The sequence below is a fragment of the Psammomys obesus genome, unplaced genomic scaffold (assembly GCF_907164565.1).
Source record: "Psammomys obesus unplaced genomic scaffold, mPsaObe1.curated_primary_1811, whole genome shotgun sequence".
NCBI classification, from domain to species: Eukaryota; Metazoa; Chordata; class Mammalia; order Rodentia; family Muridae; genus Psammomys; species Psammomys obesus.
In genome coordinates this window covers 7,736,854-7,752,624 of record NW_026590677.1, presented here as the reverse complement: position 1 = coordinate 7,752,624, position 15,771 = coordinate 7,736,854, and the positions used below count along the sequence as shown (strand labels likewise).

Here is a 15,771-nt window from a genome sequence, read left to right as displayed (position 1 = left end):
GGTATAAATTACTGAGCTGTATAAAGTAAGTATAGTTTGTAGTCTAGTTCACAATACTGTACCAAGAACAACTGCATGGCCTTGTACTACATGTAAGATGGTATCACTGTGGGAAGCTATTCAAAGAGTACCTGAGGCTCTTTGTATTATTTTCCCAACTTTTATGAAACTGTGGTCAAAATGTTAAAATAAAAACCTATATAATCTTCTTGCCCTGAGGTTAGTATGTAAGACAAGTAAGATATATGTATTTTTGGAGACAGGGTTTCTCTGTGTAGTCTTGGCTGTCCTGGACAGACTTGCTTTGTAGACCAGGCTGGCCTCAACCTCATAGTAATCTCCCTGCCTCTGCCTCCCTGAGTGCTGATATTAAAGGCATGTGCTACCACACCCAATTCAAATAAGATATAATTAAGAGTACACAATGAAAGAACTTTCAGGAATACTTACTTCTATTTTCATACTCTAAAACCAGTAATTTTCTCACACTGCAAAGAATGTCTTCTCTGACATAAGTTTTAAAAAGTAAATTCCTAAGAACAGTATAGTCCATATATATATTTTTTAATCACAGGTTATTTACTTTGTATCCCAGCTGTAGCCCTCTCCCTCATTCCCTCCCAATCCCTCTCTCCCTCACCTCCAACTTCTTTTTTTTAAAAAATATTTTTATTATTATTATTAATTACACTTTATTCATTTTGTACCCCCCATAAACCCCTCCCTCCTCCCCTCCCGATCCCACCCTTCCTCCCCTTTCTGCTTGCATGCCCCTCCCCAAGTCCACTGATAGGGGAGGTCTTCCTCTCCTTCTTTCTGATCTTAGACTATCAGTTCTCATCAGAAGTGGCTGCATTGTCATCTTCTGTGGCCTGGTAAGGCTGCTCCCCCCTCAGGGGGAGTCAATATTTTTAATGAAGAAAATAGAATGGTTGGAATATACAGAAAAAAGGAAAAGTAGGATAAACTAAATGTCTAGGTAGTCAACACTCTATGATCACTTCCAATTATAGTTGAGTCATTTAAAGTCTCAGTAAGATAAAATGAATATTTGCAGTTTTGGAAGATTTAAGAGCATTACAAATATGGACTACAATATAGTTAATAAGACTGCTAATTATCACAAGAGTTCACTGTCATACGGTAATGTGTATGGGAATTATAAGATGTGAGGTAAAAAGTAAAAGTTCCAAAAATATTCCAACAGGTACTGGAACAGTATGAATTTTAAATGTATTTGGAACCTTCTTACCTGACTGATGAACGAGAAAAATAATGGTAGTGTACAATCATCTTTAAAACGTAAAGAAACTGATGGTGACAGGGACATCTACTACTTTAAATGGCTTGTAATAGTAAGGGCTGGGATATAACTTAGCTGGTATAGTGCATGCCTCAAAATCATGAATCCCAGGTTTGATCCCCAGCATCTCTAAAGCACAGTGTGGCACTTCATGTCTGTCATCTTAGCACTTGGAAAGTGGAAGCGGGAAGATCAGAAGTTCATAGTCATCTCAGATACATAGTGAGTTCAAGGCTAGCCTGGGTTATAAGAGACCAAGTCTCTCTCTCACACACAAATTCATTACAACATAAATACTAGAAGCCTAAAGAGTAACAGTTTTTTTTTAAAAAAATGCTTCATATTTCCTCCATTTTGAAGGAATGATCTGGAATAAAAACTGATGATGGAATGAGAAATGCCAAAGTTTTGGTTAGTTCTGTTGGGAGAATGAGATTCCGGAAGGAGGGCCTTTTTACCTTTACCAACCTATTTTCCTTTTTTTTTTTCCTTATGCTTATTTATTATACATGGGTGCACTTGTGATACTCTGTGCAGAGTTGGTTTACTTTCTACCATATGAGTTCTGTGGATCAAACTTAGTTCATCAGAACAGGCAACAAATTAGTACCTTTACCAGGGGCTAAGCCATTTTGCTGGCACTACTTTTAACTTTCTACATTCTAATGTCTTTTTAATTTTGGGAAACTGACGTTAATTTCATTATTAGAAAGGCTGAAAGTGATTTTAAGTAATTCAACATCTGAACAAATGTTCTACAGCCTTACCCTATCCCTAGAGAGCCTAATGAAGAATGAGGGTCTCAGAGAATGTTAAGTTATTAAAGGTTGACGTTATGTACTTCAGATACAGAAGGCCTAGTCCTACACCGGTATCATTCAGTCAGCTCACCTTTCACGGGGCCCCAGTGGATTTCTGTATCTGTTCCTTTAAGATAAGGATACTCTGTCTTTGCTCAGGAGGCAACATGGCAATCTGGTCTGCAGTGAGCTGAAGGACCTGCATAATCAAAGCAGCCTGTACAGAGGAATGGAAAGTTGTTAGTTTCAAGGACAAGTCAGGAAACCAAATAAAACAAAAACATCACCAGCTTCTGTCAAAAAGGCTGTTGTCATGGGATATGAAGTAAACTGGGAAAAGGGAGGATATATTACAGTGTCTCTCTCTCTCTCTCTCTCACACACACACACACACACACACACACACACACACACACACACATACACACACACAAAACTTCACGCCAGAAAGAAAATCTGGGAAGAAAAGGCACAATGAAGAACACAAGAATAAATAAAAATACTTAAAATATGCAAACAGACACCTCAGGAATTCAAAATTCCTGCAGACTAAAATGGTATCTGTGAGCCCTGGGAACTCTTAAGCTTTTAGTCCTATTTTGAGTTTTCATTTTTACAAGTTTAAGCTTTTCCATCAGATACAGGTTTCCAAAAATACCCAAGTATAGCAACAGAAAGATATACTTATGGTGAATCTACTATTGCTTTTGTAAGGATTAAGTAGAAGCAGTGGGGGAGGGGGAGTTTCAATTTTTAGGTCAGTTGGATCTGCACAGAAAAAAATACCTGCCATTTGTAGATACGTTTGAAATGTAAAGTAAGTTGCCAGTTATATTCACTTAAAAACTTTAAGACCAGGTCCCCAAAATGCTCAGCCAAAATCATTAGATTTTTAAGTTAGAGTAAACATTCCATCCAGAGGGCTTCTGAAAACCCAGGATCTTCATGGTAACTGTGAAAAGATCAAGATAACTAGATTTGTACATGGGGAGGCATTCAAACTTTGCTTACCTTTTCATGATCCTGGGGTGTGACTTGGCTCTGTCCAGGACTAAAGCCACCAGGCTGGCTTCCACCTTGCATGCTTGTTCCTTGTATGCCTGCTCCCTGCATGACTGGGACCTATGTGCACAAACAAAGGAGAGTGCATACAGAATTCCTGATGTCCATGGAATCTCAGTACAGTTAACAATCTTGACACGGAGAAGAGTAAAAAGAGAATTAATGATCTAAATATCAGCTTATTCTGTTAGCAAAAGCAGAAGGCAGTGTTTAGCCAAAGATCCCTTAGTATACACGTACTGGCTTATAACAGGTCCATCATCATTAATAAATAATACACAGTGCAGGAAGAGGGCACCAAACAAACAAAACAGCCAAATGAGCACAGGGAAAACTATGAACACTAAAAAAATTAATGCTCAGAGGAAATATAAGTAAAACCAATAGGCTTTAAAAAACTGCATACTGCTCCACTGCAGAAGCTACATTCTTAAGACTATTGCCCACCTCTAGTTCAATCATACAATGGTAATTATTCTCAAAAGGCTCTTGCCCATAAAACAGAGATGGTCAGTGTCGGAGAGGCAGAAAGGAGTTAGGAAGGTCTCTGGAAAAAAGATGCTATTAGCTCAACGTTTGCTTTTTGGAGATTAAAATAAACAAATAAACAAACACCCAAAACTCCAAATACCCCTTTGAGTGTTCAGAACACACAACAGTGGTGTAAATTTTTTAAACTTGTTTTTATGTGTATGAGATTTTTGCCTGCATGTATGTCTGTGTATCACCTGCATGCCTAGTGTCTATGTAGGCCAGAAGAGGGTACTGGATCCTCTGGAACTGGAATTACAGATGATTATGATCTACCATGTAGGTGCTGAGAACCAAGCTGAGGTCATGTATAACAAGTGATTTTAACCACCAAACTATTTCTCTAGCCCTTGTTTTCGTTATACCTTTCTATAGAGAGCATAAAACAATTGCTTCATGCTTAATACAGACCAAATATTACTCAAGTAAAAAAACACAGTGCAACTATAGCATATCGTTCTATCACCTGATGTGGTGTTTTCAATAAGAATGGTCCTCATATGCTCAGATTTGAATGCTTAGTCACTAGGGAGTGGCACTCTTTGAAAGACTTAAGTCTGGCTTTGTTGGAGGAAGTATCACTGGGGTGGTGGGCTTTGAGGCTTCAAAAGCCCATGCTAAGTCCAGTATTTTCCTCTCTGCCTGTGGCTCAGGATGTACTTTCATTTATTTCTACAGCATCATGCCTGCCATGCCTGCTGCCATGATGATAATGGACTAAACCCCTGAGACTGAAACCCTCAATTAAATATTTTGTTTTATAGGAGTCACTGTGGTCATGGTGTCTCTTCATAGCAAAAGAATAGTGACCAGGAACTGGGATATCTCTGTGACAGGCCATGCTTTGTTAGAGAAATATGGAAGACATTGGACTAGAAAAGCAGTTGGATGCTTTAAGCAGGGCTTAATGGGCCATCCTAGTATAAACATGGAAGACAATGGTGCTGAGGGTGATTTGAACTGTGGGGGTCCAGCTCAAGTTTAGAGGGGGAGAATATTAGTAAGTGGCCCAGGTACCATTAGGATATTCTGACAAAGGCTGTAGCTATTTTAGGAGTCTTAAAAATCTGCCTCAGGCTAAACTGAACAGTTTTGTTTTAAGACTTTGGCAGAGGAGATTTGAGACTGCCAAATATTGACTGTTATGTGGTTATTAGTGGTCACTCTTAAGCAGCTCTGTAATGAAAAGGATGAAGAGGAGCAAGGAAAAATTTGTTTAAAATGTACAGTTTATGGAGAAAAGGAACATCAAGAAGTGCAATGGAGTGAAGCCCAGTGCTGGAGATAAAATGTTTAAAAAAAAGCTTGATGATAAATGGAATAAGGGGAGTGGTAACTTCAGAGCAACCCAGCTAAACTTCAGCTTGTTAAAAGGAATTAAAAAACACTTAAGCATTAAAAGAAACCAGCAAGAGAAAGCTGATGTGAATGTAAATGAACAAGAGGGTCTAATTCCAGCCTGATCAAGCAGCTGAACTTGGCTGTTTCCACCACAGGTGGTTCTGCCTTTAGAGTCAATGATACAAAGTACAGGGGTTGTGGAATATCCCTCAAAGGCTAAAGAAAGCTGCTGGGGCCAGGAATGTGTCAAGGGTGTCTCGGTATGGAGGCATAAAGAGGCCATATGTGAAGCTGTGAGGGGGAAGACTGGGTTTCACTGAAGATTCTAAGATCTTGGAGACTGCAGAGTTGTGGGATATCTGCCAAGATGAGCTGCTAATAGGGAGTGGATCCAGCCCCAAAGAGAAGTAGGATGTAGTCAACAAAGCTGAAAGGACTTGTAGATTAGCAGAGTTCTTTGACTTCAGACATGGAGATACAGAATTTGGAATTGTCTGACTGGTTTTAGACCTTGTTTTGGTTCAGTATTTTTTTTTTCACTATGCTCCTTTTAAGAATGGTAATGTATATTTTGTGCCACTATATGTTAGAAGTATGTGATTTGATTTTTTATTTTGATTTTTACAGGGGTTACAGTAAGGAAGTTGCCATGAGTCTCAGAAGAGAATTTGAACTTTGAAACAGTGTTGAAACTGTGATATACTACAGAGACTTTTAAAATTGATCCAAATGCATTTTTTTTGTATTATATGGTTACAAACCTAGGGGGGTCAGGGAATGGAATGTGGTGGCTTGAATAAGAATGGCCCCTATAGGCTCATATATTCAAATGCTTAGTCACCAGGGATTGGTACTATTTTAAAGAATTAGAATGTGTGATCTTGTTGGAGGAAGTGTGTCTCTGGGGAGAGGCTACCAGCATCTGTGCCCTAGGTCTCTGGCCAATGCTGAGGAGCTATTGGAACAGATATTACCATACCAGTCTACATAGCCAAACATTGCCTTTGGGACGCCTCTAGAAGGTCACTGACTCCTACCTGCCCAATGGGAACCGCCCATTCTTCCGTTCCTCCAGGATCCCCACTGGCATGTCTTCTGGAAAATTTTTAAAACTGTACGCCTGGAGCCTGAGTTAAAGGCCTCTAAGCTCATATGCCTCTCAAATTGGCTGATTACCGTCACATTTAAGTCCCAATATTTTATGGGATCTTTTTAATTACTGTCAGCAATCCTGTAAAGGGAAGGAGGTTTCTTATTCAAGCTTTTTCTCATCTCCATTCTAAACCTTCTGTTCTTCCTGCTCCCCAACCCAACTTCTTCTAGCTATAAAGTCTCAACCTCAAGAGACCTTTGACCCTTCTGACAAACCTCCACACCATCATCCTCAACCTCTGGCTTCTCCTTCCTCTTCTCTTTCCTCCTCTGGCTTCTCTAGCATCCTCATTCCCCTCCCAAGCAACAGGCCATCCTATTCGACCTACTCTGGCACCCACTTTCACCCCACTAACAGCTATTAGGGCCCCCACTACCATCTCTCGATCTGTAGCAAAGCCCCCTTCTTCTTCTTCTTCTTCTATGCAGTGTAAACCAGCTTCAATTCTTCCCTTTCAGGAGGTGGCCAGCATGGATGATTTAGTTACGGTCCACGATCCCTTCTCACTAACTGAACTTTCTCAAGTAGAAAAGACACTAGGATCCTATACCTTTAATCCTTCTACTTTCATTAAAGAATTTTATTATCTCAATCTTATAGTCTTACCTTACATTATATATACATATATATATGCATATGTGTGTGTGTGTGTGTGTGTGTATATATATATATATATATATATATATATATATATATATATATATATGATTCTTACCAATAACCTACTACCTGAGGAGTGCAGGTGAGTTTGGGCACAAGATAAAACACGGGCAGATGAGGTTCACCAAACAAAGGCAGCATAACTGGCTGGGACTGAGGCAGTAAATTATAACACCCCGGAAGGCATTTTACCTGGCGATCAGTTCATGACCTGCCTCCTGGCTGGTTTCCACAGGCTGCCCTCAAGCAAGTTAATTATGAGAAGCTCTAGAAGATCATTCAGGACAAAAATGAACACCCATCTTAATTCCCAGAGCACCTTACAACATACTAATCTAGACCCCGAAAGTACAGAGGGTAGGCAACTCCTGATGACCTTTTTATCTTCCAGAATTACCCTGACATCAGGGCTAAGCTTAATTGCTTAGGACTTCTGACTCCACAGGCAGATGTCTTAGTGCTGGCCTTTAAGGTGTACCATGGGAGAAATGAGAAAGCCCCAAGCAAAAATACCAAATGCTGGCCAAAGCCATCTGACTGGACTCAGCGACTACCCAGGCTCCCTTGCCTCCTAAGGCACAAGGACGATGGGGTCCCTGTTTCAAATGTGGTAAAGAAAAAAACTGGGTCCGGTTTTGTACTAACCCCCACAAGCCACTGGGGCCATGTCCAAAATGCACCAAGAGGGACAACGGGGTATTGACTACCAATGTTTCTTCTATGGTATGGGGTTATCACTTCCAGATGGCCCTCAAAATAATATCCTAGGCCTGGCTATTGATGACTAAGCTTGCCTGGGTTCCCTTGACCCAACCACTGCCATCACTAACAGGGAACCATGGGTAATTATCACGGTATTGGGGCAGTCCATCTCATTCTTTGTGGACACCAGAGCCACTAATCAGTCCTGACGGAGTATTGGGGATCAACTTCTCCTTCTAGTTCCTCTATTGTTGGGATGGCCTTGCCAGCCTTGCCAGACTCGACCACTCAATTGTATTTTCAGGGGTGTTTCCTTGACTCATTCTTTTTTAGTGATGCCAACCTGTCTAGTCCCCTAACAGGGAAGGGACTTTTTAGGCAAAGTGGGAACCTCTATTCCTTTACTCCACCCATTCACCTGACACCAGGCTCACCAGCATCCTCTCTCCTCTTTCTCCTAGCTACCCTACTTACCAGTTGTGACATGTCACTTCCTTTACCAGCCTCTCAAGTGGACTGCTATATCTGGGATGTCCAAAACCTCTGTGTTGCCGGGCACCATTTCCCTGTGGTCATTCAGCTACCCAGTATATCACCTAAGCTCAATACCGACTTCCTCTCAAGGGCCTCAGGGGCCTTAAACCTATTATCTCTGACCTTCTAAGAAAAAAAAAAAAAACTCTTTTGCCCTACTTCCTCTCCTTTTAACACCACTATATGTACAGTTACAAAGCCCAATATAGCCTATCGCCTGGTTCAAGACCTCTGGCTACTCAATTCTACAACTGTCCCCCTCCACCCTGTTGTAGCTAACCCCTATACTCTCCTCTCCTTATCCCCTCAGATACCTCCTATTTCTCAGTTCTGGGTCTCAAGGATGCATTTTTCTCTATCCCCCTGGACGCTCAGTCATAAAATATCTGACATCCTTGTTTCTACCCAGCTTACCTGGATTGTCCTACCCCAGGGATTCCAGGACAGCCCACATCTTTTTGGCTAGGCCCTAACCTCTAATCTACTCTCCTTATCTCTTCCTAAATATAAACTTATACAATACGTAGATAACCTTCTCCTCTGCAGCCCATCCCTATGAGTTAGACAAACTAACACCTCTGCTCTTCTAAATTTCCTATCCAGCAGGGGCTATTGGGTCTCACCTTCCAAGGTCCAATTGACCACCTCTGAGGTCACTTACCTGGGACTAACAATAACCCCAACCCCCAAGGGCATCACCCTAGATAGAAATGACCTAATATGGTCTCTGGCAGTTCCCTGTACTAAAGAAGAAATTTTATCATTTGTGAAAATGGCTGGTTTCTATGGCCCTGGGTCCCGTCCTTTTCCTTCTTGCCTGCCCCTTATATGAGGCAGCTTTAGGCCCCTTGCATGAACCCCTTCTTTAGCCCATTACTAAGCCCTTTTAGAGGCTCCAACAGGCTCTTCTTCCCAGCCCTACATCTCCCAGATTTAACCCATCCCTACTCCCTCTATGTAACAGAAAAAGAGGGATATGCCCTTGGGTCACCATCTGGGACCCTCCTTGCACCTGTAGCATACGTATCAAAAAATTAGACCTGACAGTCCAGGGATGGGCACCCAGTATTTGTGCCATAGCAGCTGCAGAGATCCTTATTCAAGAGTCCAAAAAACTAACTTTTGGGTCATCTATTACTGTATTCTCTTCCCACAATCTGTCTCATCTTTTAACATATAAAGGATTACAAATTCTACCTCTCTACACAGTTCTTTCCTTCCAGGTGGCACTAATAGAAGACTCTACTTTTATTTTCCAACCATACCCACCTCTTAACAAGCCTTCTTCCTTGACCTAACTCTGACTACTGCCCATCTCATTCTTGCATTGAAATCTTGGAGAAATTATTGCCCTACCCCTCACACATACCTCAGGCAATCTATACCTGGCATACAGACGGCAGCTCCTTTGTACAAGAGGGAGCTCAAAGTGCAGGTTATGCCATAGTGTCAGATACTAGGGTAGTTGAGGCAAAAACCCTCCCTGCTCACACCACTAATCAGCAGGCTGAACTAAAAGCTCTTACCCGCTCCTTCCAATTGGCTCAGGGACAATCTCTTAACATCTACACAGACTCTAAATATCCTTTCATATTCTTCTCTCCCATACTTCCATCTGGAGAGAAGGTGGGTTGCTTACAGCAAAGGGAGTATCTGTAACCAATACAGGCCAAATTATGGCCATGCTAGAAGCCTCCCACCTTCCCAAGGCCATCGGAATAGTCCACTGCCAGTTCCACCAGACAGATGATTCCATCTTTTCCAAAGGAAATAACCGGGCTGATGAGGCAGCTAAGGCTGCAGCTCAGAAAGGCCTAGATTCATCTCATCCACCACAGGACATCTTTACACTACAACCCACATCTCCCCTGTCATCTCCTGACTTTTGTCAGATTCTGTCCTATCTACTCCAGCTCTTTCATTCTAACAGTCGAGCTTGTCTAACTTTGTCAAGACCCATCTGCAGCCCAGCCCTGAGGACTTGCATTTCTTAAAGACTATTACTACCTCTTGTAAGATTTGCCAGACTTCAGATCCTAACTCAGGATATCATAATTCCCCTTTCCCTACCCACCAGGCTAGAGGCTCTCTCCCCGGGACTGACTGGAACTTGATTTTACCCACATGCCAGCAGTCAAACGTGTCTAGAACCTCCTGATCTTGGTGGATATGTTCATAGGATGGGTGGAGGCATTCCCCACTACTAACAAAAGAGCTGAGACAGTTTCTGATCTCCTTGTCTGTGAGATTATCCCATGTTTTGGACTCCCCACCTCCCTCCAGTCAGACAATGGCCCTGAGTTCACTTCTCAGATTTCCCAGACCTTATCTAAAGCTCTTAATATTCCTTGGTATTTTCATAGCCCATACCATCCCCAGTCCTCAGGAAAGATAGAACAAACTAACTGATCCTTAAAAAATACCCTTTGTTAAACTATTACAAGAGCTTCACCTCTATTGATTAAAACTTCCCCCCTTCGCCCTATTCAGGCTTTTAACTCTACCCAAATATCCTCTGTCCATCTTGCCCTTTAAGCTCATGTATGGACAACTGGTCCTAATTCCTGGTCTTTCAGCTAAATCCTTGCTTCTCCCTGACCTCCTATTTACTCCTTTAATCTGTCATCTCCATTCTCTTCTATGGAACTTTACTGTTTAATACAGCCACACATTAACCGCTATCCATCTCTTATTAACATTGGGTACCAGGTCCTTCTCTTTCCTCCAGACCAAAGCCCCTCATTTCTTTCTCCTAAATGGCAGGGCCCTTTCAGTGTGATTTTTGTGACCTCCACAGCTGCTCAGCTTGAGGGCTTCCCTCACTGGATTCATCTATCTCACCTCAAGCCTTTTATCCTTTTCTTCAAGATAATGCCCCCTCCTACATACCAACTCCAACAGGACCCTGCTCCCTCAAGTTCCAGAAGACGCCAAGATCAACCACCTTGTCTCTGGTTCCAGAGGACTGAGGTCTCGCTATAGCAGCTGTGTTTGATCCTACTGCATTGGATATGTATTTTTCCTCCTCTCCCTCTTGTCCCTCTTGTTTCTGTCCAAGGTAATCCTTATGGAGATTCAAGTTTCAAGAAATGATCAATGATAATAAACAGTATCTCCATATAGGGTTGGGAAATTGTGCTATGGGAGGCTGTCAGAAGCCTATTGAAATAGCCATCAACTCCATATCTTATTTGATAGAGTTTTTGTTTGCTTCCTCTTTGATCAAACAAAAGATTATTGCAAGAAATGGCTGGACAGATATGGAGGCTGCCCATACTGGTCTTACCAAATCCTTGCACCATCACAGAAGAAGCTCCTTCACTTGTATAAAAAGACCCTACTTTTTAGTCCGAGACCTGTGGGATCCCAGATGGGGAACAGGCATCCTTGGAAAACTTTACCGCTGTCTCACACCCAATTTACCAATAAGTACCATCTATATCCAGAGAAAATACATCCCAATTACCCAATCCCTGGGGCTGGGATTAGTAGAGAAGGTAATTAAACATTTCTCTAAGATTGTTGCCTCTCTGACAACCCCCCTGCCAAATAATACATACATGTCATTTTGTCTCCTATTTCAGATTCTGACCTTGGCTTACAAGCTTCTTCATATCACTCAACTGGGCTGTTTTAGAGCTTGTTGGCTGTGTGTCCCACCTGGGACCAACTCAGAACTACTATTGACAATTTCTCCGGTGACCCTGTCAAGTAACCTTACTTAACCATTCACCTACTGCCCTGATTCTGATGTTGCCACAACCCCCTATCTTTTTCATTATCACCCGCTTTGGCTTGGCAAGCTGTTTCAAGGCATCCAGGCCACACTCTATAGGAATGCTAAGTTCCTTAGACTGCAGTAAATTATAGTCCTTGATAACTCATCTCAACCCTGATGCCCTACTGCTAATTATACCTTGATTCTTTGTGGTACTTAGGTCTACCACCATTTGCCTGCTGGCTGGTCAAGAATTTGTATGCTGGTGCTCCTCTTCCCTGAGGTTGGGGTAAAAAATGAAAAGGAGCCCTTACCAGTCCTGGTCTTGTACTCAACAGATGCCTAGCAGGATAAGAGGGCAATTAAAATCTTGCCCCTCTTGGCTGTTGCAGGAATCACGGCAGCTGTCAGGACTGGGACAAACGGGACATCAGGCATCTGTGAGGCCACCTGTGGACCACCTGCATCCACCTGAACATGCACTGAGTCATCTTGAAGAGGACTCACCCTTCTCTCTCTCTTACTTGCCCACTTTGCCCAGAGTTGTTCTCTGTGACCCCCTCCCCTAATAAAACCTCCCAAGTGGGACCAGTAGGGTTGTCTGAGTTATGAACCTGCCATATAACTCTGTCACAGAATCCTAACATAACGACCTTTGGGTAGTCACTTGGGAATTTACTAATGCTGATTAATAGTAACCTGAGATAAACTACCCAACATTGGCCAGTTGAAGTTTCTAGGAGTTGAAGTTCTAGGCAGACTGGCCACATAGCTTGGTTGGCAGTCCCAAGTTATACTTTTGTTTCAGAGTAAATTGTTAACAGCATGTTCCCTCTCAAATGCATCCTTCTTTGTATGACAAATTATATAACCACCCTAGTAACAACAAGCTTTTTAGCTACAAGCTTTTAACCGTATGGACTGGAGTTAAAATTAAAATCTAATTTAAATTGATTAAATGAAGGACATATTACATTTAAATGAAAGCCATATTAAATAAAAAAAATCCCAACAGTCATAAAAAGAATAAAAATGGAGGCTACACTAAAACTATCATATAAGCCAGATGTGGAGGAGTATACCTTTAAGTCCAGTACTCCAGAGAGAGAGAGACAGGCAGATCTTGATGAGTTCAAGGTCATCTCAGTATATATAGCAAATTCCAGGTCAGCCAGTGCAAAATAAAGGGACCCTGTCTAAATCTAATAAGTACCTTTATCTATCACAAGCGAGAGTTATAGAAAAGGAAGTGAGGTTCCTAACATACAGCTTTTATAGATGACTGAATGTATTATTTACGTATTTATTTGTAAGTGACTATATTAACTGTTAAAAATGTAAAAAGAATTAATATTAAGTTCTTATTTTTCTCTACCTTGTATCTAATTGGCTTTATAGACTTTAATATGATCTATCTCAGTAAATTTCTCAAGGATAATGAAAATGTTTATTGTGCTGTTGTTGAGTGAATTGTTCCATAATGTCACCTAGGAGAACTAGACTAGGTTGTTTCATCTTATTTATCTGATCGTGTTTTTTATTTATATTCTGTTATTCTGTCAACATACAGCTATTTAAAAAGCCAATTGTATCTGTTGATTTTTGTCCATTTTTGATAATGGATACATTAATATTTAGACTTATTAAGTACTCTCAGTGAATTTGCCTCTAAATAATTGTGAAATGTCCCTAGTATATTCATTATTTTAAAATCTATTTGAATATTAATATGGCAGCTCCAATTTTGTTAATAAAAATCTCCAATAAATACCTTTTTATATCCTTTCAAAATAAGAAAAAAAAGCAATGAACTCAAGCACTAACAGAGAAAAAAAGAGCAAGATATCCATCATCATTTTAAATGTCTTTTCCCACAAAATGCTCTACATAAGCACAGTGTATAGTTACTTGATATCTGTCTCCTCAGCTAATATGTCAAGACTTTGCTATTTACACTACTATATCCCTAGTACTATGTGCTTGGTATTCAGTAGATGCTCAAAAAGTAATTACTGAAAGCATATATAAAAAAAAAAAACCATGCAATTTGAGGTTATTATTGACCATAGAGGGTACAACAAAAATCAAAGCCCAAAATGAGTTTTTAAAAGTGATACTTGAAATAACAGAAAATACATTTTTATTCTATATATACCAAGAAAACTTCACATTTTATCTCAAATTAAAGAAAATCCACGCAAACACACACATGCAAATAAAATAAGACAGAGCAGCAAAAAAGAAAAGCAAGCTGTATTTCTTGCTCTGTCATATTTTTAGTCAAGTGAATTTGGCCAAGTAACCTGACTTTCTGGCCTCCAGCTTTCGAACTTATAAAATAAGAGAACTAGATGCCAGACATGTTGCATTCTAGCTTTGGTATTTTCTCTCCCTACCCCTAATACACGGAAAGAAACAGAAATAAATGGAAACAGAAAAGAAAAATGGAAAAAATGAAGACATCAACATATAGAAATGTGGGTAGACGCATATTCCATCGTCCTGCAACCAACTGAAGATGATACATGAGGAGGTAACTACTACAAAGCATCCTATACACACAGCTGAGTGAATAGAGTGGAGGAGACAGAGATGAGAGAGACTGCAGTTTCAGAATCATATGCAGATTACCTTTTCTATGCCACTGTTCATTTTAATGCTGTGATGACAGTAAATCCACATAGGTTTCTATCACCCTGAGATGATCTAAATCAGCACTTCTCAACCATCCTAATGCTATAACCCTTTAATATATTCCTCATGTTGTAGTGACACACTCAACCATAAAATTATTTTCATTGTTACGTCAAAATAATTTTGCTACTGTTATAAATTGCAATGTAAATGTCTCATATGCAACTCCTCAAATGCTGCACCTCAGGATTGCACACTAAAATCACCTGGGGGAGGTATTTCAAATGACCTAAACTCTGCACAAGTGTTTTTTGGGGGGTGCTTTTTAAGTGATGTTGGTTTGTATCCCCATTGCAGATTAATCCCTGACTTGTATATTTTCAGAGTTTTTTTTTTTTAATGAAATAGCCATTAAAATTGTGAACAATCTTGTTCTTTTGGGTTAAGTATTGGAGGCTAGAATACTCTTCCCCTAGGGGATATGAAAAAATAAAGGGAGAACCTAGTCTTTCCTTTCTAACAAGCAGGTTCAAGTCGGAAGACAATAAAAATCAGGCTCAGTAACCAATTCTCAAATACATTAAGATTTTATGTACATGCTACAAGCATTACCTGTCTGGATCCTTGGGGAACAACAGCCCCCATGTTCATTGGATTGGGACCTTGGATTCCACTAGGCATAGGTCCTCTAGGTCCAGGTACGGGGCCTCTGGTATCCATGGCTCTGGCATCCATGGCACGGGCTTCCATGGCACGGGCTTCCATGGCACGGGCCTCCATAGCACGGGCTTCCATGGCACGTGCTTCCAGTCCTCTGGCATCTAGTCCTCTTGCCTCCATAGCTCTGGCCTCCATCCCTCGTGCATCTAATCCTCGGGGATCTCTTCCACCTTGAAAGTTGCAAGAAAAGCAATGTGTAGCTACCAACTTCTGGTCACATCTCCCCTCACTTATGAAACTGTCTTGTGTCCTTTCTAATTTATCAGATTAGTGGGTAAATCAGAAAGATTCTTGCCAAGACCCACAAGTCCCATATTAGAGCTGAAGACCCACATTTGGCATTGTGATGCAGTTTCCCCTTACCTCTGGCATCTAAGGGTGGACCCCTCTGATCTAGTATAGGCCCTCTTGGTTCTGCCATTAAAGGTCTGGGCTCAGCTAATGGACCTCCCCTCATGTCATGTGGGGGTGGTCCACGGCCTTCATGGCCAGGAACATGGTGAATGGGTGGGCCCTGATGAGGTGGTGGTGGTGGTCCCAGGTAAGGTCTAGAGATGAGAAAAGTGACATATTTTAAAGCAGAGTATATCAACATTAAAATTTCAAATTAGTT

General features: G+C 41.0%; 1 protein-coding gene across 5 annotated transcripts in view; it reads right to left on the bottom strand.

Annotated features, from left to right (window-relative positions):
• The window catches only part of Cstf2 (cleavage stimulation factor subunit 2), a 36,986-nt gene that overhangs the window by 3,387 nt on the left and 17,828 nt on the right, over window positions 1-15,771 (bottom strand). For 4 of the 5 annotated variants that reach the window (XM_055608320.1, XM_055608321.1, XM_055608322.1 and 1 more), the window contains 4 exons: window positions 15,522-15,706; window positions 15,051-15,328; window positions 3,115-3,225; window positions 2,195-2,320 (listed from right to left, as the gene is read on the bottom strand). In XM_055608320.1, coding sequence (XP_055464295.1) covers window positions 2,198-2,320; window positions 3,115-3,225; window positions 15,051-15,328; window positions 15,522-15,706 — 697 coding nt within the window. In that variant the 3' untranslated portion in view covers window positions 2,195-2,197. Of the gene's footprint in view, window positions 1-2,194; window positions 2,321-3,114; window positions 3,226-15,026; window positions 15,329-15,521; window positions 15,707-15,771 lie in introns of those variants that run through there. The other variant, XM_055608324.1, reaches the window with a different exon arrangement.